This window comes from Taudactylus pleione, unplaced genomic scaffold (genome assembly GCF_031769625.1).
Source record: "Taudactylus pleione unplaced genomic scaffold, aTauple2 ptg000092l, whole genome shotgun sequence".
Taxonomy (NCBI): domain Eukaryota; kingdom Metazoa; phylum Chordata; class Amphibia; order Anura; family Myobatrachidae; genus Taudactylus; species Taudactylus pleione.
The window spans coordinates 6,530,710-6,556,729 of record NW_028284494.1 but is presented as its reverse complement, the minus strand read 5'-3'; the positions used below and the strand labels follow the sequence as shown (position 1 = coordinate 6,556,729).

At 44.5% G+C, this 26,020-nt stretch overlaps 1 protein-coding gene across 5 annotated transcripts in view; it reads left to right on the top strand.

Annotated features, from left to right (window-relative positions):
• DDX4 (DEAD-box helicase 4) overlaps positions 1 to 26,020 on the top strand; it is a 366,926-nt gene that overhangs the window by 20,295 nt on the left and 320,611 nt on the right. For all 5 annotated transcript variants that reach the window (XM_088469409.1, XM_088469406.1, XM_088469405.1 and 2 more), the window contains exon 2: positions 5,766 to 5,876. In XM_088469409.1, the coding sequence (XP_088325535.1) occupies positions 5,808 to 5,876 (69 nt within the window). In that variant the 5' untranslated portion in view covers positions 5,766 to 5,807. The remainder of the gene's footprint in view (positions 1 to 5,765; positions 5,877 to 26,020) is intronic.

The following is a 26,020-nucleotide window of genomic DNA, read 5'->3' as shown; positions in this document are numbered from 1 at the left end:
TGCTTAACATAGTAGCTGACGCTGCTAAGCTGGAGGCTTCTCGGAAAGAAAGAGAGGCTTCCAGGTCAGCGGCTCTAGAAGAACCAGCATGGGCTAGGTCCTTGGCTCAATCTATGGATGGGTTCTCAAAAGCCATGGCTCTATTTCTCCTTCGTCCACTAGGGGACACTGGAGGCCAAAGACAGTGGGTTATAGACTGCTAAGTAGGAGCTGGCACTTTATATTTCAAGATGTGACTAGCTCTTTCCCCTCTAGCCCCAGTCTTAATTTGTGCCCAAGTAAAGCTGGATCTGTATACACGCTTCTCAGGCTTTTTTAATTGAAAGAGCGCTGCTGCGCTGAAGTTTGAGGAAACATTGAGGGCAAAACTGCAGTAGCTGCACTGCCTGTCTGCAACGATGAATCTGTCGAGGTTACAGACTCGCAAGTGCATGCACTTCGCCTGGGGTCCCTAACTGCTTAGACCATGGTCTACACGTAGGGGGTTTCACATGCCGCTGCTTGCAGCGCGCATAAGGTTCCCAATCAGTCATCCTGCTGCCGGCAGCATGAGCAGCTCTGAGTATTTCCTGGCTCCCCGAGTAGCAGGGTAGCCAGGTTATTATCTTAAAAGGCGGTATAATTAGCAGCAGGCTGCTCTGACTAGCGGAGCAGCAAAACGGCAGACAGGTATAAGTGTATCGCTGTGGCTCCACAGGTTGACGCGCACAGATTTATGTTCACACAGCGCGCTTATAACTAAATTTGAGCGCTGTAGCTGGGGGGTGCGGAGCTTAGCTCCAGAGTCCTGCTTCTTCCTCCCAACGGCCCCAGTGCTTCTCTGGAAGTGCTGGTGGCCATTACATGGAGGGACCCTGTTTGTTGAATGAATGAATCGCAGCTGCATAGAACTGGTAGCCTAATCTTGGACTGTAAGTACACAGCAGTGGTTAGGCAAGTCAGGAGAGCATCTGAATACTTCCTTCTATGCCTAGTGTTTTCTGGCACTGCTAGGAGTGCTATTAGGTTAAGTGTGGCTCTCTCCTGCCTCTATATCCCAGTTTCTTATTTTGACCTTTTTCACTACACTTTGTGTAGGGTCTGTATGGTGAGGCTCTCAAGCGTCTCTACGATTTACCTGCAAATATTGTGCAGAATAGTTTACACAGGGACAGTCATCTAACTCCCTATTGTGTAGCACAGATGGTGTGATGGTTGGCATTGCTGTGTTGCTGCACTGGAACTGCGACTCTGGCTGTGTGGAGTTTGTGTGCTCTCCCTGTAAAATAGCCTACGACCACACCACCCTGAATACAATTGATCTCGGAAGCTAAGCAACCGTCTGGGAATACCAGGTGTTGTAGGCTTATGCATCCTGAGCAATAATTTTCAGAGATGGCATATCGCTGTTTTGGATGGTGCAGATTGCACTAAAAAAATGAATGGAAAACTTGCATTGGCTGGTGAGAGTGACAGGGAGTTTCATCTTATTTCAGTTCTGCTTGCCGCGTCGCCTTTCCTCCTTACAGGTCGCATTGTCTCAGGGTCTCTGGCTTTGTTATAGGGTCTGGTTTCTTCCTTGTTCGTCCTGTTCCAAAAGTGTCTGGCCTTGCTGCTGGATGTTCAGTTTTTCATGCAGGGAGCACTGCATGTACAGCCTCGATACATTCTGCTGGTCCCGCCTTGCAACCTCAATTTGATCTTCGAGGCCCTTCAGCATGCTGCTTTTGAGCCCCTGATGGTACAGTAGATTGACCTGGGGTGGCAAACTTGGAAGGTGGCTTCTCTGTTCGCAACTGCCTTCGCTCAGAGGGTCTGCTATTGACCTTCTTTTGATTTTCCACTCACCCAGCAGTGCTCTGTACTCCAGTCTTTCCTTCGTTTCTTGGATGTTATCTTGGCATTGAAGGTGTATGTGGACCGACCGTGTCTTGTCAGATGTTCGGCAGTCTATTGATCCCTTGAAGCCCACAGTCTGGCTCTTTGAATCACTTCTGCTATTAAGCAGGCTTATGTCTAATAGGTGTTCCTGTGCGTGACCAGGTACATGGTGAGTGCATCTTGGGGAGCGTGGCAGGATGCCTCGGTTACAGCTGTGCTGGGTGGCTACTATTATCTGTGTGCACCTTGGCTTAATTTTATCGCTTTCACACATTTTGCCAGACTCCAGTTTTAACCATAAGGTTTTGTGCATGGCTAATCTGGACCACCCCCTCCTTCGTGCGGCTTGCTCTTGGAAGTCCTACAATCTGCTTTGTCCTTCAGATAAGGACGTAAGACTATAGAGGAATTAGCCCTCACCATAGAATAAATTCCTCAGTCGTTGTAGAGGGGTGAATTTAATTTAATTTGCGCACAATTTTGCAACTGTTTTTGGATGCCCACTAATCGAGGTTGTTGCACGCTATTAGACTTGGTTTAGCTGCGTAACACTGCTAAACTAGTCTAAACTTAGTCTAAAATCTTGGTTAGGGCACCCAGACTGCTGTTTAAACGCCCAAACCACATACTTTACGCACATTTCTGTATTCCCCTGCACCTGGATTTAATTGGGGTCAATATAATTGTTTTTTGGGTGCCCAATGGAGCAATTCTGTTACTCCATTTGGGTTCTTCTACCGTGGGCACCAAAACAGCAGACTTATCACACATTTCTGCTCTCCACTTCAGGAGGCTGCAAGCAAAAATGTGTAACCGCGGCTATGCGCGCCTGAATGGAGCAACAATTGAATTGCTGTCGGGCATCCATTAGTTTAGGCGCCCTATAAAACAATGTCTGCAGTACAGTGGTCCCTAATGATTACCAGAGATTAATTTCTCACATCATTTGGAAAATTGGGCTTTATTTTAAACAAACGAATGTGTGCGTACCAGGATATTGGAGGTACAGCACTTCTAATGCTCTCTATCCCATTTACTGGTTTGCCTGTAATGGTGAGGCTTGATTGTGTTTTTTTTTTTGACCAGCGATATTACAGCAAGAATCTAACCCCTGTCAGGGTATATGTGACGGCAATTGTAAATAGTGGATTTTATAGGTCAGCTGACCCCACCTATCCCTTTTCGGAACCCACGCAGTGTTTTTTTAAGAATTAAGTGATTTCGTTAACTATACACAGTTGCTATTCATAATTTAATAACCTTTGCAAACTATGGATTGTCTGGTTTATTAGAAACATTGGGACTCTATTCATCACTTAATTTATACAAAAGCAGGTGAAAATTAACTTTCACCTGCAATTGTAGAAATTAAGTTTTCCGCTATTAATCAAGAACGTAAAGCAGGAGAGATCACTGATCTCTCCTGCTTACCTTTCTATACCGAAATGGCCCGCTGTCCCCATACACTAGTCTGGGGACAGTATTCATAAAGCTTCGAAATTTCAATATTTACGGAGCTTGACTGCGGGGAGCAATTGCGATCTTCAGACTGAGTGTACTCCTGCAACCAAACCTGCTCCTTTCCTATGGGAAGGAGCCCATGGTCGCGAAAAGTGATCCTTTCAGATCCCTCCGCTCCTGTATAGCTCCTTCCGCCAGACATCAGGGCTCTTGTGCGGGTCATGCATGCGCACTAGTTGCACTGCTAGTTACTCTGCCCTTAGTGATGTAGCCAAGGAAATGGACGCTTCAGAGGCCTACTTTGTCAGCTTTTTTATTCAGCTGCCCCTTTCATACACAGTGATCGCAAATACGCGCTACTGCACTAATTTTACCCGGTTATAAAGACTGGGGATTCACATTATAAAAAGAGCCGGGGATGCGCTGTGCCAATGTCAATCCCCCTCAGGCTGTCAGGGATTGGCCGCACCACATCACATCTTCGGTGCCCAGCCGCCCTGCACGCGTATCTATAAACTCCAATTGGAGCTTGCGGACCGGCAGCCAATCCGCAGCAGCTGCCGGTCCGCGAGCTCCGATTGGCTTGCGCACGGTGCCAAATTTGTATGACAGCAGCGCTATTCTCATGGGCTCCACTGAGTGTCAAGCTTGTGCGGCTGCCTGCTGATGCGGGGGGGCTCGGCAGCAGGTGAGGTCTGCTAGAGGGACACTGTTGGGTAAAAGGTTGCCGGGGAGGGGGTGATGCATAAAATATAAGGGGTATAAATAGCATAATGTGTAAATGCCGGGCATGGCTGTGTGGCATAATTTGTAAGGGGCATTACTGTGTGGCATAATGTGTAAGTGCTGAGCATTAATATGTGGCACAATGTGTAAATGCCGGGCATTAATATGTGGCATAATGTGTAAAGGCAGGGCATTGTGTGGCATAATATGTAAAGGCTGGGCACTGCAGTGTGGCTTAATGTGTAAAAGCCTGCCTTAATATGTGGCATAATGTAGAGACACTGGGTATTACGGTGTGGCAAAATGTGTAAAGACTGGGCAGTACTGCGTGGCATATGTTATAAAGGGCACTTCTGTGTGACAGAACGTGAATAGGGCCTACTATACAGTGAAAAGCTAAAACTGCCATCCCCACTCGCGGGCCGCAGTGACCGGCATGGCATGGCTTGTATTCACACTGCAAGGAGAACTTGAGGACAGCCCAGCATCTCTGTGAGTGCTGGGCACACCCCCTACAGTGCTGAAAAGGGGACGCAGCTCAAGGGCACGTCCCCTTTTTCGGGTGCGCGCCTTTGGCGTGCGGAGTGTCCCTTTCTGAAAAGCGGCCCCAGCCTACCCTAAGAAGACGACTAGGGCATTGCAGCAGATGCCTGGAATATCTGTTGTGGTCTCCTGTACATATACACCCTGGTAGTTTTTAATATTTATATACCACCTCAGAAAATGGTTGCCTTTTAGGATATACCACATATATCCTTTGATAAATATGCCTCTTTACCTAAAGCTTTATTCATAGGCTAACCATACTATCCCTTTAAAATGGGACACATGAATTAATTACACTGGTTATGTGGCTGGCTGACTTCAAGCCTGGATTTCACCTGGTTTTAATGAACCACAGAACCTGTATAATCCATGAGTGTCCCAGTTTAAAGGGATGATATGGTAAGCCTACTTATTTCACTATGGGTTTTGCGTACAGACAAGTCATATCACCTGTAAGATCATGGATTCATTAACCATGCCTTTAAGGAGCATGTGGGGATATCTAATGCTATTGGGGGTATCAGATGGGCATTTTAGGGGGATGTGGGGAGATTTGAGAGGCATATGGGGAGCTCTAAAGCATAAATTATGATGGAACCCAGAAATGGTCAGGTTAGGACCCCATTTATTTTTAAAGTGGAGGGTACCTGGGACCCACATATTTTGTCACTCAGTGTGATCACTACATACTTTATCTTTTCTTTCAGTGCCTACTTAAATTTAAGATATTGTTTAAAATGCCTGTGATAGGCATTTGGTAAATCACATAAAGGGGAATTCAATTCAACGCGCTATTGAATAGCGACGGGAGGGACTCCTGCAGCTATTCAATACACTGCGCTATTTGGGCGCGCTAAGGATTTCTTCTCGCACCCCCCTGGGGATGCGAAGAGAAATCCGACCAAAATGCCGGGTGCGTGGCTCTTTTTCTACATAGCACGGTGCTAACAGCCGCGCGCCTGGCACTTTGGTCAGAATGCCGGTTACCGCGCCTTAACACCTTTATAAAGGCACGATAACCTGCATTCTCCGACCACACAGCGCACTGAATTGAATAGCCCCGGAAGCTCGCTCCCGGCGCTATTCAATTCGCGTTGAATTGTATTGCCCCCATTGTCTGATATCTTTTTTTCAAAACTGTACATAATTTAATATTTTTTTTTTTTTTACAGTGCATTTCTGGAGAAAAGGGATCATCCTATTTCTGACTGACCATGTCTGGGGAAGACTGGGAGAGTGAACTTGACAGCTCACCTGCGTGTGTTCCAAATTTTTCAAACTTGGTAGGGCATGATTATGTGCAGTGTTGACATTTTTGTGTTCATTGTTATCATGTTTTACACCTGTAACACTATCCATATTTGTTTCAGCACTAGTTTTTTTTTTCAGAAATGTTCACCTGAGGTCATGATGCACTGACATGCTAGTTGCAGGAGCTTGGACACTTTAAAATTCAACTCCAAAAAGCTCAACTTCCTCCCCATCTCTACATTACCAATCTTCACTGAAAGCTTTAGCTTTTTAAGGTGCTTGCTGAAACTGGGCTCACTGTTAATGGACATTAGTTGTAGCCACTACCTTTAGCCATTTATTTTATTTACACTTTTTCAACTAAGATTCTTCTCCATTCTGTCGGCATTGAGACTGCTGCAGGATGCTTTGAGTAGTCAGTGCTGGCACAACTACTTATGCGAGTTTGGCATTAAGAGGGGGGGGGGGGGGATTTGGTACCCAGTGACTGCTATGACAGGGTTTGACCTGGACACCTTTGCCACTAATGCCATCGGGCTGTATAGTGGCACTGGAAACATATCTTAAATGTGCTCCTCATTGTGCACTTCAGCTGTTCTCTTTGACCTCATCGTCATGTAAGGCTATTAGTTGTCTGTCCGAGGCTAGGCCGGTTGATGTGACACTAGTGATATATTTAACTGTCGAGGTGTCAATTTAGTGTACAATCAGGCTGATAGTTTTGTGTTTTGAGAGGCGGAGGTCCAGCAAACCAAACTCAGGTGATTTTATCTGGGTGGGGTGTTGGACCTGGTGTATGTAGAACTTATATGCAGAAATCTGTTACTTAGTTTATTGGGGGCGTGGCCTGACAGGCAACATGAATAGGCGTGCGGCATAGGAGCTCCGGGACGGCATCTATTTAAACTGCCCACCACTGCTGCCATGAGACCCCAGACCGACCCCACATTTGTTATACAGGCGGCACATGACGGTGAGCAAGGTCTGGCGGAGTCGTGGGACGCCACCTGCAAAATTGCGGGTTGCAGCCTGCTCACCTGACCGGTATAAGGTCTCAAGTTGCGACTGCAGCCGACGCTTCCTCCTGTGGTGGTGAGTGACTTGGAGCAGACCCGCCTACAGTCTTGGCTCCCACCACGGCTCCTTTGTTACTAGCTAAGGGAGGTAGAATCTGGCATCTGCTTCCATTTCTAGATTTCCTCCTTTACTGCAACCGGCCTGAGGAGGGGAAAAGCCGTCCTTAGGAGTTGGGCAGACACCATCTTCCCTATTCCTCCCTGCAGCATACTCTGTTTCCAGCCTGCTTGCCTCCTTTGTGTATACTGGCAGACCAGAGTGAAGTGGCCACTGTACCTGATATAATTTGGTAGTGGTGATTTTTTTTTTAACTTCATTATAACCACACTTTTTTTTTTCCCTTCTTCAAGGTCCATAGGGGGTCCACAGGGTTGACCTTGGGGTATAGGTTGGGACCAAATCCAGGCACCACGCAGTTAAAGCTTCAGCTCCCAGGATGCACTGGGTCCACTCTCCCTATAACCCCGCCCCCAAGCCAGAGGCAGGTGAGTAGGTGCTCGGCCGGAGTTGGGCCACCATTATCGCAGGGGGGGCTGATTAGCAGCCCCTAAGCTACTTTTTATTTTATGAGTGATTACTTTTGACTCTTCTGAGCGACAGCATCGGACTGTCTGTTGGACGTCCAAGCTGCCACTCCGTCACCCCACTGGCGCCGCGACGCCAGTACAGATCTGGGGATCTTGGCGGACCCCAGAGTCTGTGCTAGCCGGACTCTGCGGGCGCCCAGGACTGCGGCCGGTTCAACGGGGAGCAGGTAAGGTCGAGGATCACCGCTTGCGGTGTTCTGCGCATTTCTGCAGTCTATTGCTTCCGGTCTCTGGGGACGGAATTGGTGTGAAATTCGTATGGTTCGATTCCCGGCAGCTGCAGCCCGACATCAGCAGAGATCCCGGCAGCGGAAGCCCGACAGCGCTGGAAATCCCGATCGTGGATAGGGAAGTTTTGTCTAACCTAACCCTCCTTAGGGGTGCCTAACCCTCCCTCCCCCTAGCCTAACCCTCCCGGGGGGGGGTGCCTAACCCTAAGTCCCCCCAGGAGCCCTAAACCTAACCCCCCCCTGCTGCTGTCTGCTCGCGGCACCCGGCCTCACTACGATCGGGATGCCGGGCGCCGGTCTCCCGGCGTCGGGGAAATGCCGGGCGTCTACATCTAGACGCCCAGCATTTCACCCTTGCCGGATATGACAGTCGGGAAGCCGGCTGCCGGTATTTAGGCTGTCTGCTTCCCAATTGCATACCCTGGGGACAGACCGGGGGCGCTAGCAGTGGCGGCAGGCTCCCCCCCATACCCCGCGTGTCCACTAGACCACCAGGGGCTTAACGATCGGCAGCTGGGACCACCAGGGAGTTAATAATCGGCAGCCGGGTGTTAATAGCTGGCCAGGGAGGCAGCCTTTCTCTGTTCAGCGGCTCCTCCCCTCAGCTCAGCGGCGCCATTCCAGCGCATGGTCTGGCGTACCTCAGCTGCTACCTCCGTGGGCCACGCTTCCTCTGAGGCCTTTGGGCGGGCATGTTCCCTCTGGTGCAGCAGATCTCCTAGGATGTGAGTTGGTCCAGTACCCATGCGTACCTCACCATTTAAATCAGTGTACACAGCACTATAGCCTTCCCAGACACTGAATCTGGGCAGTTGAATGTAGTGCCATTTGCGGTATATTATATGTAATGTTTATGTATATATATTTCTGCATTGTATGTGACTTATGCTAGTGCTGACTGTGCTTTTTCTCTCACCTGTCAGTGTATATCTAACCCTTTTCTTTACAATCTGCCCTAATATTTGTGAGGTTTGTCACATACTGTTGCGTGCTGCACGTTGCCATATTTTAGATGAAGCTGTTGCATACGCTGATAATGGGTCCCTGCAGCTAATCTTAACGTTAGTCAGAACCATTATAGGGCTACTTGATATTTCCACCATGATGGTTAGTCAGATTGATCTGACCACAAAATAGTGCACGATACTGCACCCATTTTTGCTATCCTGCAAGTCGTACTGCAGGTATGAGTACGGAGGATTTGACTCAGAAAGGGTTACGTATACAGCGCCATCAGGTGCCCGGGCCCCTTACAGGACCCCCTTGGGCGGTTTTTCTCAAGACCCTGGCCTCCATTGCGGATTGCCTGACAGCCCCCGTTGTTATAACTCATTTGGGGTTACATCAATATGTTAGTTTCATCTCTGGGTAGCTCGCAGTTCCTTGTGGTTTACCCCTGTGACAGACTATCGCTCCCTACCGGGGTTTTTCACAGTACATGCAATTCCCTCAGGTACCACAACAGTCTTGTCATTTCCCGTGCAGGGATCACCACAACAGCCACCCTGGGTGGATGTAGTTTCTGTGAAACACAAAATGGCGTAATAAACACCCTGTGGTTACTTCTCAGTCTGCACTGCTGTCTAACATAGTCAGCCAAGGGTGAATTGGACTTTGTATCGGACTCCTTCCTTCTCACACGAGGGGGGAGCCTAAATCAAGTGGTGCTGCCGGTCAAGTCCATCCTAGTTATAGAGGATGCCGAACCTGTACCTAAATCACATCACCATCAGTTTAAGCATTAAAGTGTCTTCGGCTGTTTTCCCCTTCTCTGACCAGCGGGTAGATCACATTACGGGGGTCTGGCTATCGCCAGATAAGAGGTATCACAAAAGCGTTTGGCCTCATGTTTCCCATTCCCTGAGGGTCATTACAAGTAATAGGAATCACCTCCTGGAGTGGATTGTCATGTTACTCGTCTCAGTAAGAGCGCTACTAAGCCTCCCTGCCCGGACGGATTCTACCGGGCCGTAGGTGTTAAATTTGCCTGAAATCAATATACTCTTTCAGGGGCTGTTGCCTGCCCATCCATGGCTATCGCATGGGTGGTTGATTCTATTGAGTGCTGGGCTGATGCATTTGTAGAACTTTTTCCCTCAAAAACTTCAGGGGATCAGGTGCCTTTTGTTGACCACATTCAAAAAGCAGTTTTGATGCCAGTCTCCCTAACCTTCAGGGTTTCGGCTGCGACTGTATCACTGCCATACCCTATGGCTGCGCTCAAGGAAGGCAGAGGTGGACTCCAAGATAGGTCTTAAATTTGATACCCTATATTGGGGAGATCTTGATTGGTCCTGACCTTGACAAGAATGTAGCAATGTTGGCAGTATCACGAACGGAAAATTTCCGCCTTCGGTTACGCCTACTACAAGCCCTTGGGCTAAATCTGTTAATTCTTTTTGTCCTCAGGGACAGCCTGAAGGCCAGTCTTTTCATAAACTGTCGGCCTCCACGGAACCGAGCCGACCTTGACATCCAAACGCCCTGCTCCTAAACCTAAGGGTAAACCTTCAGTCTGACGGGACAGGTCTTCATCTGGGGGATCCCAGAGTGAGATACCGACTTTTTCAGTTTGCTCAGTGCTGGTGTCAAGTCACCACGAATGCTTGGGTAAGAGTTGAAGTCTCTTACAGGTACGCCCTCTCATTGCTCAGACGGCCTCCCCACGTTTTGCTACACAGGCCCTTCTTCAGACCCAAACAAGGCCTTACAAATCCAGAAAGCTATACAGTCCTTGCGGTAAGCAGGGGTAATTATGCCAGCCCCACTATCTCAGTGAGGGACTGGTTCTTCTTTCTTTCTGGTGCAGAGGCCGAATGGTCCTCATGGACCTGTCCTCTATATCAAATCCCTGAACCAATTCCTAAAGGTGCCTAGGTTCAGGAGGGAACCCCTATGCTCCATCATCCGAGCTATGGAGCCTGGGGACTTTACGCTATCCCTGGATATTCAGGATGCGTACCTACAGGTACCTATAGAACCCTCTCATCAGCGTTGGCTCAGGTTTGCTGTGCCACAGCAATACTTCCAGTTTTCGGGCTCTGCCCTTTGGACTGTCCACAACACCATCGGGGTTTACCAGATTAATGGATTTTATGACAGCCCACCTGTTCAGGGTATCTGACTGCTCCTGTATCTGGACGGCCTCCTCCTCTTAGCAGGATCACCGAGGTACTTTAAAGCCATTTCCAGTTAACCATTGCTTTCCTTCATCAACTGGGAAAAGTCCTCCCTGAATCCCTCACAGGGTATGATTCATCTGGGAGCCCTGCTGGATTATCATTATCGGAGAATCCTTCTGACGTCCGATAAGATTTCGCAGATATCGACAAGTGTCATTACACTCTATACGGGTTCTGGAAGCCCGGGTGTCTACCTTCAGAAGGGTGGAATATGCTCCATTCCAGGCCTTTGCAAATACTGATCCTCTCCAGATGGAACGGATTTCTCCCATCAGATCACTGTTCAGACGATGATGCTCTCTCCAGAGGTGCGTCTGTCTCTATCTGGGTGGCTTAGACCATTTCCTCTAGGGTAATCCTTGCAACGGACGCCAGTCTCTGGGGCGCAGTGACCGGTCTGCAATCCTTTTGGGGCGATTGGAAGTCTGTCGATTCCGCCCTGCCAATCATATTGGACATTCAAACTATCTTGGGCCCTCGCTGTGGCCTAACACATACATTACAGTAAAAACTGTAAAGGTTCAGTCCGACGATGTCACAACAGTGGCTTACATCTAAGAGACACTCGTAGTTGGGCAGCAATGCCAGGAATGTAACACCTTCTGACATAGACCAATGTGGACATTCCAGGAGTTCTCCATTGGGAAGCGGACTTCCTCAGCCATTACGACGTGCATCCCAGGGACTGGTCTTTTCAAGAGAGGTTTCAACTCCTAGTGAGCAGAGAGGGCCTTGCAGAGGTGGTCTTCATGGCATCCTGACTATCACACAGTGCCGGTGGTAGGGTCCAGAACTAGAGGTACTGAAGCAACCTTCGTAAACATGTTGTTAGTGAAGTGGACCTTCCAATTTGTGTACCCGTTTCCTCCGGTCTCCCTTCTTCCTCGAGTTCTTTGGAAGTTAAATCGAGATGGAGGTACTGTCCTGCTAGTGGCTCCAGATTGACCCAGACGTCTCTGGTACTTAGATTTTCGGAGTCTCTCCATCGACACACTTTTCCTACTGCCTCAATATCCGGACCTGCTGTCTCAGGGTTTCCCTGGACCTGGATTGTTTCTTTGACTGCGTCCCTACTGTGGTCCTAAGGCTTCTCTGGCTCTGTCATCGGGATGTTTAGAGCGCTTAGGCCGGCTTTTGCTGGGATCTACCACAGATTATGGCATACATAATTCCAGAGGTTCTGGCATTCCTTCCAGCTGGCTTGGGTTTGGCCCTCTGCCTGGCCTTCCTGAAAGTGCGGGTCTTTACACTGTCTGTATGGTTCGGATGTGGTCCACTCTCGGGTATCCAGACCTTCCTTCAAGGTGTTTTCTGGATTCTACCTCCCTTCATCTTCATGGGAATTGGCAGTGGTTCTTCGTGCCTTCCTGAGGGCCTCCATTTGAACCACTAGTTTTGATAGCCCTAACGTGGTTTATGGCTTAGGCTTTCTTATGGCGTTTGCATCTGCCAGGATAGTGTCGAAATTGGGAGCGTTCTCATGTGGCTCCCTCTTCTGGATATTTCACCAAGACAGGGTTGTGAGTCGAACTTGCCCTGTGTTTCTTCCTAAAGTGGTTTTTAAGTAACATGATGATCAGGAACTAATTGTACAGACATTTCAGTCTCCAGTCCGATCGCTTGGGGTGGCTTCATTGACTGTGGACCGGCCTCTCAGGATTTACGTGGTCCATTCAGGTTCCTCCAGGAAATCAGAGTCCTTACTTGTGTTCTATGGATTTCACTGGAAAGAATGGCCGGCCAATAAACAGACATTGGCTAGTTGGCTTCGTATGACTATCTCAGGAGCCTACACATAGGAAGGCCTTTCTGTTTCTGTTGATGCTTATTCTACTCGGGCTGAGGGCCCCTCGTGGGCGGCTTGCTGTGGCGCCTCGGCTGTTCTGCCTTGCAAGGTGGCCATGTGGTCTTATGTCCAGACCTTTCTAAGGTTCTATGCATTGGCTTCCTTTGCCTCTCAGGATGCTACCTTTGGGCGACTGATTCTCCTTTCTGCACAGGAGCGTCCCCACCCTTGTAAGGACTGCTTTGGGACAACCCCAAGGTCAACCCTGTGGACCCCCAATGGACCCTGAAGAAGAAAATGAGATGGTAAGAACTTACCCTTGTTATCTTTCTTCAAAGTCCATAGGGTCCACAGGGCACCTGCCCTGACTCCAAATAAGAAGGGAGAGAGTCCGCACAAGTAATGTAATGTTAAATTGTTTGGTTATAATGGAATAGAATTAGAAAATACCAACATAATAGTCTATCACATCAAATAAATTCTGGATGACATTGGGTTGGTGGTGCACCCCAAATTTGTGCAAAACACATATGACAAAGTTTGGGTGGAGAACGAAAACTTAAAAAAAAGACAAATATGTCTGACTGGGCGCACTCTTATAACAGTATATATAAAGAGAAATAGAAAAATAGGAATTAATTAAAACTTAACTTTTAATGAAAATCAATTACGAAGGCAAAATCTCTTCACCGTATTAGATCACACTTATTTATGGGCCTACGTATAGATACAGTGATCAATATATGTAGATGTTGAGTCTAGGTGTTACATACACAATAATTGTTGTGTTTCCTGCGAGGAAAGTCTAGGCACAGAAAGCATGGGGTGATATACAATATATGAGATATGTCTATTATAATTAGTCCATGCTAAAAGGCATAATGTAGGAAAGGATGGCGAAAATAAATGTTTAAGTAAAAGGATCTCTAAAGTCCTGTTTTGTGATTGAAGTCCACAATGGACACAGGAACACCACACATAACACACATCAAAAATGACTGACAAAAAATAATAATGAATCAATTCTATACGAATGATATGTACAGTGTCAGTCAATATGATCGCTACTGGCACTAGTTATCGTTGATTGGTGAAGTCTGCAATGGACACGGAGACACCATACACAAAAGCATCAAACATAAAAGAGAGAGCGCATCTGAGCGATAGTGAAAATACCTGTGTCAGAGGTGATTTGGCTGGAGTGTGGTGACAGCATTCAGCTCCTGGATCTCACACACACCACACTCCAGCCAAATCACCTCTGACACAGGTATTTTCACTATCGCTCAGATGCGCTTTCTCATCTGAGTTCTTAGCAAGTGACTCCCCCTGCAATGCCCAGCGGTATCAGGGCTCAGACACAGCTACACCTCAGAAAGCAGAAGTGCCTTTCTGTTGTTTCATCTGAGGGTACGCCATTGTCACTCTCATTTCCAGTTTGATTGACTGGGAACAGCAGAAGAGACTTAGAGCGTTTCTCTCACCTCAGACTTTACTGTTTCTCTCCACTCATGTGACTCCCAACATTATTCCTATACACCCATGTTTTAGACCCCTTTGTTTTGAGGTCTAGCCTGGTCTTGCACCTTGTTAATTAATAGTTTTACAATTATCTGTGTTAATAATACCTATTAATATTGGGAGAATTTAACAGTGATTGGCATCGGTGGCGATCTTACCGATTGACTTCATATATATCAAACGCACTGCATTGATTCATTTTATGTTTGATTCTTTTTGTGTATGGTGTCTCCGTGTCCATTGCAGACTTCACCAATCAACGATAACTAGTGTCAGTAGCGATCATATTGACTGACACTGTACATATCATTCGTATAGAATTGATTCATTATTTATTATTTTTTGTCAGTCATTTTTGATGTGTGTTATGTGTGGTGTTCCTGTGTCCATTGTGGACTTCAATCACAAAACAGGACTTTAGAGATCCTTTTACTTAAACATTTATTTTCGCCATCCTTTCCTGCATTATGCCTTTTAGCATGGACTAATTATAATAGACATATCTCATATATTGTATATCACCCCATGCTTTCTGTGCCTAGACTTTCCTCGCAGGAAACACAACAATTATTGTGTATGTATCACCTAGACTCAACATCTACATATATTGATCATTGTATCTATACGTAGGCCCATAAATAAGTGTGATCTAATACGGTGAAGAGATTTTGCCTTCGTAATTGATTTTCATTAAAAGTTAAGTTTTAATTAATTCCTATTTTTCTATTTCTCTTTATATATACTGTTATAAGAGTGCACCCAGTCAGACATATTTGTCTTTTTTTTAAGTTTTCGTTCTCCACCCAAACTTTGTCACACCTGCCCTGACTCACCTGGCTTCATATGGTCTGTGTTGTTACTGGTCACTGGTTTCCCGTCTCCTTCTCTGAGTATGGTTCTTGAGTGTTCCAGTCTTCTTTCCTTCCTCCTCCTGCCTTTGGCTACTTACAGACTGAGGTGCCCCTGGCTTGGGGGCGGGGTTATAGGTAGCATGGACCCACTGCATCCTGGGAGCTGAAAACTTTAACTGTGTGGTGCCCTGATTTGGTTCCCAACCTATACCCCAAGGTAAACCCTGTGGACCCTATGGACTTCGAATAAAGAGAGATAACAAGGGTAAGTTACCATATCTCTAATTTTTTCTCATTGGCCCTATAATGTGGGCAATATCAGTTAATTTTATCTGCCATTTTATGGTATAGGCCAGTGGTGGCGAGCCCTGGCACTCCAACTGCTGTGGGACTACATATCCCAGCATGCCCTGCCACAGTTTTAGCATTCCCGAATAGCAAAACTCTGGCAGTGCATGCCGGGCTATGTAACCCCACAGCAGCTTGAGTGCCGGTGTTCGCCACCACTGGTATAGGCAGTCCAACTATTAGCTCTTACTAGTAGTGGCCTGGTGTTAATTTCATTTTATTTTTATTCTTCTAATCTGTGCCGACCAGTTGCACTATTTTTTTTTCTTTAGTAACCCTGCAACTATGACAATGATGGTTTGTGTGCTCCAAACTCCTTCTTTCGGTTCCCATTACAGACTTTCTCTTGGACCGCAACCACTGCCTTCCTAAAGCGAAATATTCTCCAGCAATGTTCCCCCCGAGAGACACTTATGCGAATGCATTATTTCCACAGTGCAGCCAGACTTTATAAGAGCTCTACTCCAATCCTGGGGGTCCTTCAAGTGTTTGGAGATTTCTCTAACTGCCTTGGCCAAACGCAGATCCTTTTATCCAGTCACAGCCCTCCAAAAGGCTGATATTCCTGATCACTGGGGTCTTCCCATTAAATTACTGATCACGCGGAATGGAGTCAGAATACTACCATATCTGGACGACCTGATATTGGCACAACACATTTACAATACCATCTTTAACTGACCATAGCCTGCCTTCAAAAGCACGGCTGGATCATCAATTGGAAGAAATCCTCTTTCTCCAACACAGCAGATGGTACATCTGGGAGCAATTCTGGAGACTCGGGCACAAAAGGGTCTTTCTATCAGTATTCCCGGTGGAACGAGATAAGGTTCTTGGATACAGAAAGTTAATTAAGCCACACAAACCAGTATCTTGAAAAAATATATAATTTATTACAACAAATAAGATATGAAAGAATAATAGTTACTTAGCTTTGGAATATAAGATGGTTACACGATCCAGGAGCCGCCTCCTCTCAGAATGGAGAGCTGGAATGAACAATTTCCTGGCCACTAACTGCAGTCTAGTCCAGGCATAGGGCAGGCCACTGGAATCTCCTTTGTTCTTCGTTTATATAGTATCCTACTTGTCATACCCATCTAGCTCTTACTAATATGGGCATAAACATACTTAAAACTACACTATTGGTTAACTACTGATAAGGACATTCTAAAACTTAACGCAAGCGTACATCGCAGTAGACAACGCCTCGTGGATTTATGGCCTGTCTGCTTTCCACATTCCTGTACCATTTCATGCCTGATACACCACTTCATGTCTGATACACACATAAGAACCATGAATAGAAATGGCTGTTAGCCATTTTGCTATGGTGTGGAAGACGTGTATGTCATGTTCTCATCATCAATTTAGCAGAATCCAGCGTGTTGCAACATTTCCCTGCACAAAGAAATACCTTGATCCCAAGATGCATACATTCTAATCATGATTCCATAGATGAGCATGTGCAGTAAACCAATGAACCTACCCCCTATTTTTGAACAGGGTTGAACCACCGTAACCAACTTTCCTCATAATACTGTTTTAAAGGCTGCACTGCTCTCTGTTAACAAATGATGTGGAATCTGATTGGTATTAACTTGATTCCCATCTGTAAAGAATGTGGTGGGTATCAAACGTCCCAATGTACAATTACCAAATCCCCCCATAGGGCAACCATTTGTATGCCTTTCTCCCACAAAGGTAATACACATCTGGAAAAATATATGGAATATTAGCCACCACAGTATATACATTGACCAAAAGATCTCTGCTCTTATCAGGATCCGGTGTTAATTGCATCATGTTTGGGGTATCACTACAATTACGTGTAATGTTTAACAGAGCCCACCATTCCCTGGCAATATTAACCAATTGAGCTCCTACATCCCGTATTTTAAATGTCTTCCTATCCACCCTACATTCAGACAAACAATCCCCTTTTATATGTGAATACTCTAATAAAACAGTGAATAATACATATAATTATATCAATATATATCAGTTACTTATAAGATAATTATCAGTAAAGTTCAGTTCAATGAAATCTTGAAAAAGTCTTAAGAATATTGGTGTGTGGATCCGACCGATATAAGGCACAAGTTCAGTCTTACAGAATACACATAGATGTATGTGGCATCAGATCTTATAACTTTTGTCCTCCAGGACTCTCTCCTGTATAAGAAATCACTCTCTGGCCATCGTCATCTCAGGCACACCTCCAGCGACATTCTCTCACCTCCTGCTCCAACCATCAACCTGTTGGCTTAAAGAAACAGTGTGAGATAAACCATAACAACAAAATAAAATAAGCATTTACTTATCCTGCTGCAATTGTCTTACACCTGTCTCTCTTCTCTTCCTACTAAACATTTCTTCACAACAACCTCATCATAAATGTTTGAGTCTGTGCACCAGATATAGTACTTTAAAAGTTCAACCTTTTACCACCCTCCGGGTATCAAAATATATGAACTGTACATCCTGCTCTAAAAACCCAATATTGTATATATACAGTCAGGTGCATAAATATTGGGACATTGACATAATTTTCATATTTTGGCCTCTATTCACCACCACAATGGCTTTGAAATGAAACAAGATGTGCTTTAACTGCAGACTTTCAGATGATTTAATTTGAGGGTAATTACATCCAAATCAGGTGAACGGTGTAGGAATTACAACGGTTTCTATGTGTGCCTCCCACTTTTTAAGGGGCCCAAAGTAATGGGACTATCAACTCCAAAGCTATTTCATGGACAGGTGTGGGCTATTCCCTCGTTATTTCATTATCAATTAAGCAGGTAAAAGGTCTGGAGTTGATTCTAGGTGTGACATTTGCATTTGGAATCAGTTGCTGTCGACTCTGAGATCCAAAGTGCTGTCACTATCAGTGAAGCAAGCCATCATTAGGCTGAAAAATCAAAACAAACCCATCAGAGATAGCAAAAGCATTAGGTGTGGCCAAATCAACTGTTTGGAACATTCTTAAAAAGAAAGAACGCGCCGGAGAGCTCAGCAACACCAAAAGACCCGGAAGACCACGGAAAACAACTGTGGTGGATGACAGAAGAATCATTTCCCTGGTGAAGAAAAACCCCTTCACAATAGTTGGCCAAATCAAGAACACTCTCCAGGAGGTAGGTGTATATGTGTCAAAGTCAACAATCAAGAGAAGACTTCACAAGAGTGAATATAGAGGGTTCACAACAAGATGTAAACCATTGGTGAGCCTCAAAAACAGGAAGACCAGATTAGTTTGCCAAACAACATCTAAAAAAGCCATTACAGTTCTGGAACAACATCCTATGGACAGATGAGACAAAGATCAACTTGTACCAGAGTGATGGGAAGAGAAGAGTATGGAGAAGGAAAGGAACTGCTCATGATCCAAAACATACCACATCATTGAAGCATGGTGGTGGTAGTAGTGTCATGGCGTGGGCATGTTTGGCTGCCAATGGAACTGGTTCCCTTGTATAGATTGATGATGTGACTGCTGACATAAGCAGCAGAATGAATTCGGAAGTGTTTCGGGCAATATTATATGCTCATATTCAGTCAAATGCTTCAGAACTCATTGGACGGCGCTTCACAGTGCAGATGGACAATGACCCGAAACATACTGCAAAAGCAACCAAATAGTTTTTTAAGGCTATAAAGTGGAATGTTATGCAATGGCCAAGTCAATCCTCTGACCTGAATCCGATTGAGCATGCATTTCACTTGATGAAGACAAAACTGAAGGGAAAATGCCCCAAGAACAAGCAGGAACCGAAGACATTTGCAGTAGAGGCCTGGCAGAGCATCACCAGGGATGAAACCCAGCGTCTGGTGATGTCTATGCATTCCAGACTTCAGGCTGTAATTGCCTGCAAAGGATTTGCAACAACGTATTAAGTGAAAGTTAGATTTAGGATTGTTTAGTTTGTCCCATTACTTTTGGCCCCTTAAAAAGTGTGAGGCACATATAGTAACCGTTGTAATTCCTACACCGTTCAACTGATTTGGATGTAATTACCCTCAAATTAAATCTGAAAGTCTGCAGTTAAAGCACATCTTGTTTGTTTCATTTCAAAGCCATTGTGGTGGTGAATAAAGGCCAAAATATGAAAATTCTGTCAATGTCCCAATATTTATGCACCTGACTGTAAATATGAACATTCCTGTTTCCTAAACACATCCACTCATTCAATCATACTGATGTCAGTTTTGTGTATGGTATGAAGCATAGAAAACCCAATATACTCCATGTGGTTCTGTAAAATGGGTGTCTGCTTGAATCCTCTAGGACATCCCATAATATCAACAAATCAGTCTGTCACATGTACAGGAAAGTCTCTTATCTTGTATCACTCTGCTTAAGACAACTTCACTCCTGAATGACTGTGTTTTGTAGCTGTTCAGTACAACACTTGTTCTCCATCTTCTTGGTGGCAAACAATGAATTCAAATTTCCAGACTTGTGCAGTAATTACAGTTATTTAGGCCTTCGGTAACAAGCAAGGTAGACAACATTTCCAGCTGTTGGCAAACATAACAGGTTTTTGCAATATCTCTGACCATGGTTTGGCTATAAGGAATCCCTTTGATTTGAGCTTGCTCGAATGCAGCATCAGCTCCATCATGGCTTAACAGTTCTCCTAGCACCATCAGTGCTGTCTTTGCTGTGAATTGCACACAATGCTCTGTGCTCAGTTCACTTGTGCACACACCATTGAAGCTGTAGGTATGTGTATCAGCATGTCCCACGTCGATCTTTCAGCTTTGGACAGCAGCAGTCCATATAGACTGTGTCAAATGTCCATTTCTCAGTGTGAAGACTTACAGGGTCTTTAGTCTTGTCAGTGACTTGGATAAGTCATAGATGCAACAAGTTCACTAGCTCCTTCTTCGGTCTGTCGGCTGTCAGCTTGTAAAAAAAGCTGCTTTGCTTCAGCAAAGATCAGCAGTTCTGTATGGGTCCCGGTAGCACCATAGTCCATGAACCAATAATGCTCTGTATTGGAAATCTTTCCATCACCGTGGAGCTGTGATCATAAAGAAATCCAGTATGAACAGTTCAAACATTGGTTTAAATTTCCCTCGGCCAGCAAGTAGCACTTTAATCTCCTTAATCAGCATCAGTTTCTGCCGTTGTAGTTAGCAACTGTCTTTCAGCTACTTCAAAACCTTTGGCTGGTAAGACTTTGTAAGGAAATACACTGGGAAGCGAATTTCATTACCAAACACAAAATCTGCAACTTTGTCACAAAACAAACCTACAATCAGTGTGTCTGATGTATGTATGCCCCTTGTGTTCAGTGTGTACCCACCAACCCCTCCTTCACAATGAGCAAGTAAACCATGAACATCATTGGCAATGGATGTTTGAACGGAAAACACATCTTGTTCACTTTATGCATTTTTAAACTCAACAATGACACGTTGATCATGCCAAGTAAATTTAATGTTGTCACGGGGGGAGTCTTCAATCTCAGGGGCATGGTCTTTAACTGCGATACTGCCTAATTCCCACCCCTTCACTTTTCTCATTGGGCAAGGCAAAAGGCATCACCACCCCTTCACTTAGCAACACCCCTTTGAATGGCCACGAAAACACATCCTGTTCTCCATTTATATCACAATGGGTGGCAAGCTGGACAGTCCTGGACAATTCAGACATATCATTCATCTCATGAGTACAACAAATTAATGGCATGTTGTCAGAAACCTCATTTGCATTAAATTTTGACTCTGATTTCTGGACATATTCTTTGCATTAATGGATTTCAACATTATGTTCACATTTTGTGAAATCATAAGACATTTTCATCACACACTCCTCTGATCAATCACATTTTCTATTTCAAGTTCTTTCTGAAACACTTCTCTGTATATCTCTAACTCACCAATTTCTGCTGTGTAAATCACCTAAAATGTCTGCTACTTGTGAACATTCACTACCCCTCCCTTGGGAATTTCTGGGACAATGTGAATTCAGGATTACTCTGTCTGTGAGACAGGCTTTATCACTGCATTTCTCTGAACAGATTTTATTTCAACATATATTCTATGCAAAATTTCACTAATTTTACTATGATCAATACCAGGCAGTGAGAAACCAACATTATGCTTTTTCTGGAAAACAGCCAGCTGAAATCCCAATTCATCTTTCAACATATTTACATATTTCTTGAAAATCTTAAAATGCATTATTCTCGTTGTCTAAACACAAAGACAGTAAACAGAGAACATACAGATATACTGTGACGTACAGTATACACTCTGTGACTGATCAGGTCACACCTCCCTCATTCACTTATGAGACAGGATTTTTTACATGGGTTTGCACAACCTGCATTTGCAAAACACTACGTTTGCACAGCAATGCTAAAACAATCAACTACACATTCCAAGCATGTTTATGACTATTAACTCTCTGTATCCCACTTTCTGACACCACTTTAATGTTCCTGGTGGAACGAGAAGGTTCTTGGATACAGAAGGTTAATTAAGCCACACAAACCAGTTTCTTGAAAAATGATAACATTTATCACAACAAATGAGATATGAAAGAATAATAGTTACTTAGCTTCGGAATATAAGCTGGTTACATGATCCAGGAGCCTCCTCTCTCAGAATGGAGAGCTGGAATGAACAATTTCCTGGCCACTAACTGCAGTCTAGTCCAGGCATAGGGCAGGCCACTGGAATCTCATTTGTTCTTCGTTTTATATAGTATCCTACTTGTCATACCCATCTAACTCTTACTAATATGGGCATAAACATACTTCAAACTACTGTATTGGTTAACTACTGATAGACTTTCTAAAACTTAGCGCAAGCGTACATCGCAGTAGACAACGCCTTGTGGATTTATGGCCTGTCTGCTTTCCACATTAGTGTACCATTTCATGCCTGATACACCACCTCATGTCTGATACACACAAGAACCATGAATAGAAATGGCTGTCAGTAGCCATTTTGCTATCCCAATACAATCAGAGTACAAGATTCCGGCCCTATCATTGCAAGTATGCTAACTGCTACGCTAGCGAAGGGTATCCATTCTATCAACGATGCAGGTCCTGGGATCAATGGTATCTACCTTCGACATGGTGGGAAATGCTCTTTCATTCCAGGCCTCTGCAAAAATTGATTTTCTCCAGGTTGAACGGACAGTATAATCTAATAAGGTTCGAGAGGTTCCTTCTCACTCCAGAGGCTTGTCTCTCCCTCCTGTGGTGGCTGAAAAAGGATAATCTTTACAAAGGGTGCCCATTCTGGTTTCCAAATTGGATGCTTTTCACTACGGACGCCAGTTTTTACAAATGGGGGTATTGAAATGTGGAATCTTATATCTATATATTATATCATATATTGATATGTCTTATGTATCTTATTTCTGCAAATATATTATAATAGGCTTACAAATTAGTTTGGCTCATATGGTATAAGGAGTTATAGCTCTACTGTCCAAGAAATATGTCCCGGCAAAGTCTAATATACTTTACGGAGATGTATAATCCTGGCTCATTGACTATGTATAGATATCTCTGTTGCAAACAGCAACTATCCAGGCAATACATTTATGCAAGTTGTAAATATACTTTATGCAGGGATGTATTCTCCTGGACCCTTTTACATATAAATTCTATGCTGTAGCAGTACAAATATTGTCCAACCTTGCAGAGCATATAATATATGCAGTTTTCATGTATATCTTAGAGATTCCAAAAATGAGTTCGAAACATGGAATATCAGCTCTATTTCACGAACGCTTTATTATAGGTATACAAGATACGAAAAACACAATGATAATAAGTCTTATTACGCTTCCTTAACTATGATGCATACATAACAAAACACAAACACTATTACAAACTTAAACAATTAATACACATACAGGTTGAGTCTCCCATATCCAAATATTCTGAAATACGGAATATTCCGAAATACGGAATAATTTCGGCATGACTGAGATAATGAAACTTTTGATTGTTAAATGTACACAAACTTTGTCTAAAGCATAAATTATTAAAAATATTGTATAAAATGACCTTCAGGCTTTGTGTATAAGGTGTATATGAAACATAAATTTAATTTCTGTACACAAAGTTTTCTTGAGCCAGAAAATTATAGAAAATATTGTATAAAATTACCTGCAGGCTGTGCGTATAAGGTGTATATAACACATAAATGCATTCTGTGTGTATATTGGGGTCCCATTCCCAAGATATTTCATTATGATATTCAAATATTCCAAAATATGGAATATTTCGTTATCCAAAATACCCCTGGTCCCAAGCATTTTGGATAAGGGAGACTCAACCTGTACTGTACACTTGCAAGGATATGTAAGGGAACAATGCATAGCTACCTGCTTAATGTCTTATGATCCTTTCTTTGTCTCTGTCCCTCTGAACTGACTAGCTAGCAGTGCTGTATTTTATCCCAAATCCTTCAATACAGTTTTGCTTCTGTCATTCTGTTCCAATGTGGCAGATAATTACGGGTTTCCCTAAACGTGATTCTGGAGTGTTGTAAAAGTGTCAGCTCAATTTCACCCCTTAGGTGGGCAGCAGGGAATGTGTTTTGGGATCATAAAATTTGGTATTCGTTTGTTCATCAAACATTTTACCTTTGATTATTTGATGTGCACACAGATCGGTTTTGTCTGAGGTGATAATCAATAATGTGCCCTCTTGATGATATAGTAGATAGATTGCCCCTTGGCTGGAGGATAGATGAGCTGGTTTATAATTGCCAAAGATATGCTATATTTTGATTCCGATCTTTATTATGTGTGTGTCACCTACAGTATACGCCTGTGCATACCAGTGCCCATTCCTTGTTTATGACATAAGCATGAAAACTTGTTTCTTCCACAATTACTAAACCTTACAATTAAAGCATATCTCTAAATACCAGCTCTAAACATACTTATACAGTATATTCAAACCTATTTAATCTATTTCTCACTTTAAAATGTCATATTCCTAAAATAGATTTAATTTTACAATTGATTACCAGCTAGCTGTGGTAACGGGGCAATGACTACACCTTTCAGGGAAGATGGACAAATCGGGAAAGTCATCTGCCAGTAAACATTCTGGAGCTGTGAGCAGTATACAATGCACTCATCATGGAACAGGACCTGCTCCAGGGCAGGCCGATCCAGATCCATTCTGACAAGGCGACCACAGTGGCCTATCTCAACAATCAGGTAGGCACGCAGAGTCATGCAGCCATGAAGGAAGTGACAAAGGTTCTGATTGAGCGTTAACTTGTGGCCATCTCTGCAGTATTCATACCATGGTCCTCAGTTGGGAAGCAGACTTCCTAAGTCGTCAGGACATACACGCTGGAGAGTGGTCTCTCCACCTGGCAGTGTTTCAGCTCTTTGTGAACAAATGAGGTCTACCAGACATAGACCTCATGGCATCACGTCACAGCCACAAGGTCCCCAGGTACGGGTCCAGGTCCAGAGACCAATCAGCAGCACTTGTGGACGGACTGTCAGTAAGATGGGGACTTCAAGCTGGTGTATCTTTCCTCCAATTTCCCTCTTCCCAAGAGTCCTCAGGAAATTCAAGCAGGAAGGTGGAACAGTAATACTAGTGGCTCCGGCTTGGCCCAGACGTCATTGGTTCAGACATACAGAATCTATCCATAGATAGTCCGTAACCTCTTCCTCTATGGCAGGATCTGTTCACGCAGGGTCCCTGCCGGCATCTGGATTTACCTTGCCTGGCTTTGACAGCGTGGCTCTTGAATCTTCCATCTTAAGAGCCAAAGGTTTTTCCAGCTCTGTGATTCAAGCGATGCTTATGGCACGAAAGTCTGCCTCTGTCTGCATTTGTTAGTTTGGCACTCTTTTTGTTAATGGTGTTCCCATAGGAAGTATGACTCTAAGGTGTTCAGGGGTCGCCTGGGTACTGGCTTTTCTCCAGGCTAGTTTAGACCTTAGTCTCTGCCTGGCCAATTTGAGAGTGCAGGTTTCTGCATTGTCACCCTGGTTCCAGGGAAAGATTGCTTCATTACCAGATGTTAATAAAATGTTTTCAGGGAGTCCTGCGAGTTCAGCCTCCTTTTGTCCGACTGGTCTGGGATCTGTCTTTTTGGTTAAGGGGCTACAAGCTCCCCGGTTTGAACCTCTGGACACTGTAGACTTGAAATGGATGACAGCGAAGACACCTTTTTTCTCCTCGCTATCTTTTTGCATGCAGAATCTCTGATTTGGCAGCGCTATCTTGTCGCTCCCTATTTTTGCTTTTTCACCAGGATAGAGCTGATCTTCGTACAAGGGAGAGTTATCTTCCTAAGGTATTGTCCAGTTTTCATGTAAATGAAGAAATTGTAGTTCTAGCTTTTCAGGCTCCAGATCTTTCTGTAGGTGAAGCCTCCCTAGATGTACTTCGTGCTCTCCGTGTCTGTGGAGCATACAAATTGTTAGAAAATCAGATGCTGTTTTATATGGTTTTCACAAACGAGGATGGCCAGCTGACAAGCAGACCCTGGCTCGATGGTTATGCATGACTATCCTTAAGGTGTATACACAGGCTAATCTCCCTGTCCCAAACAACAATCTCGGTCTGTAGGGCCATCGTGG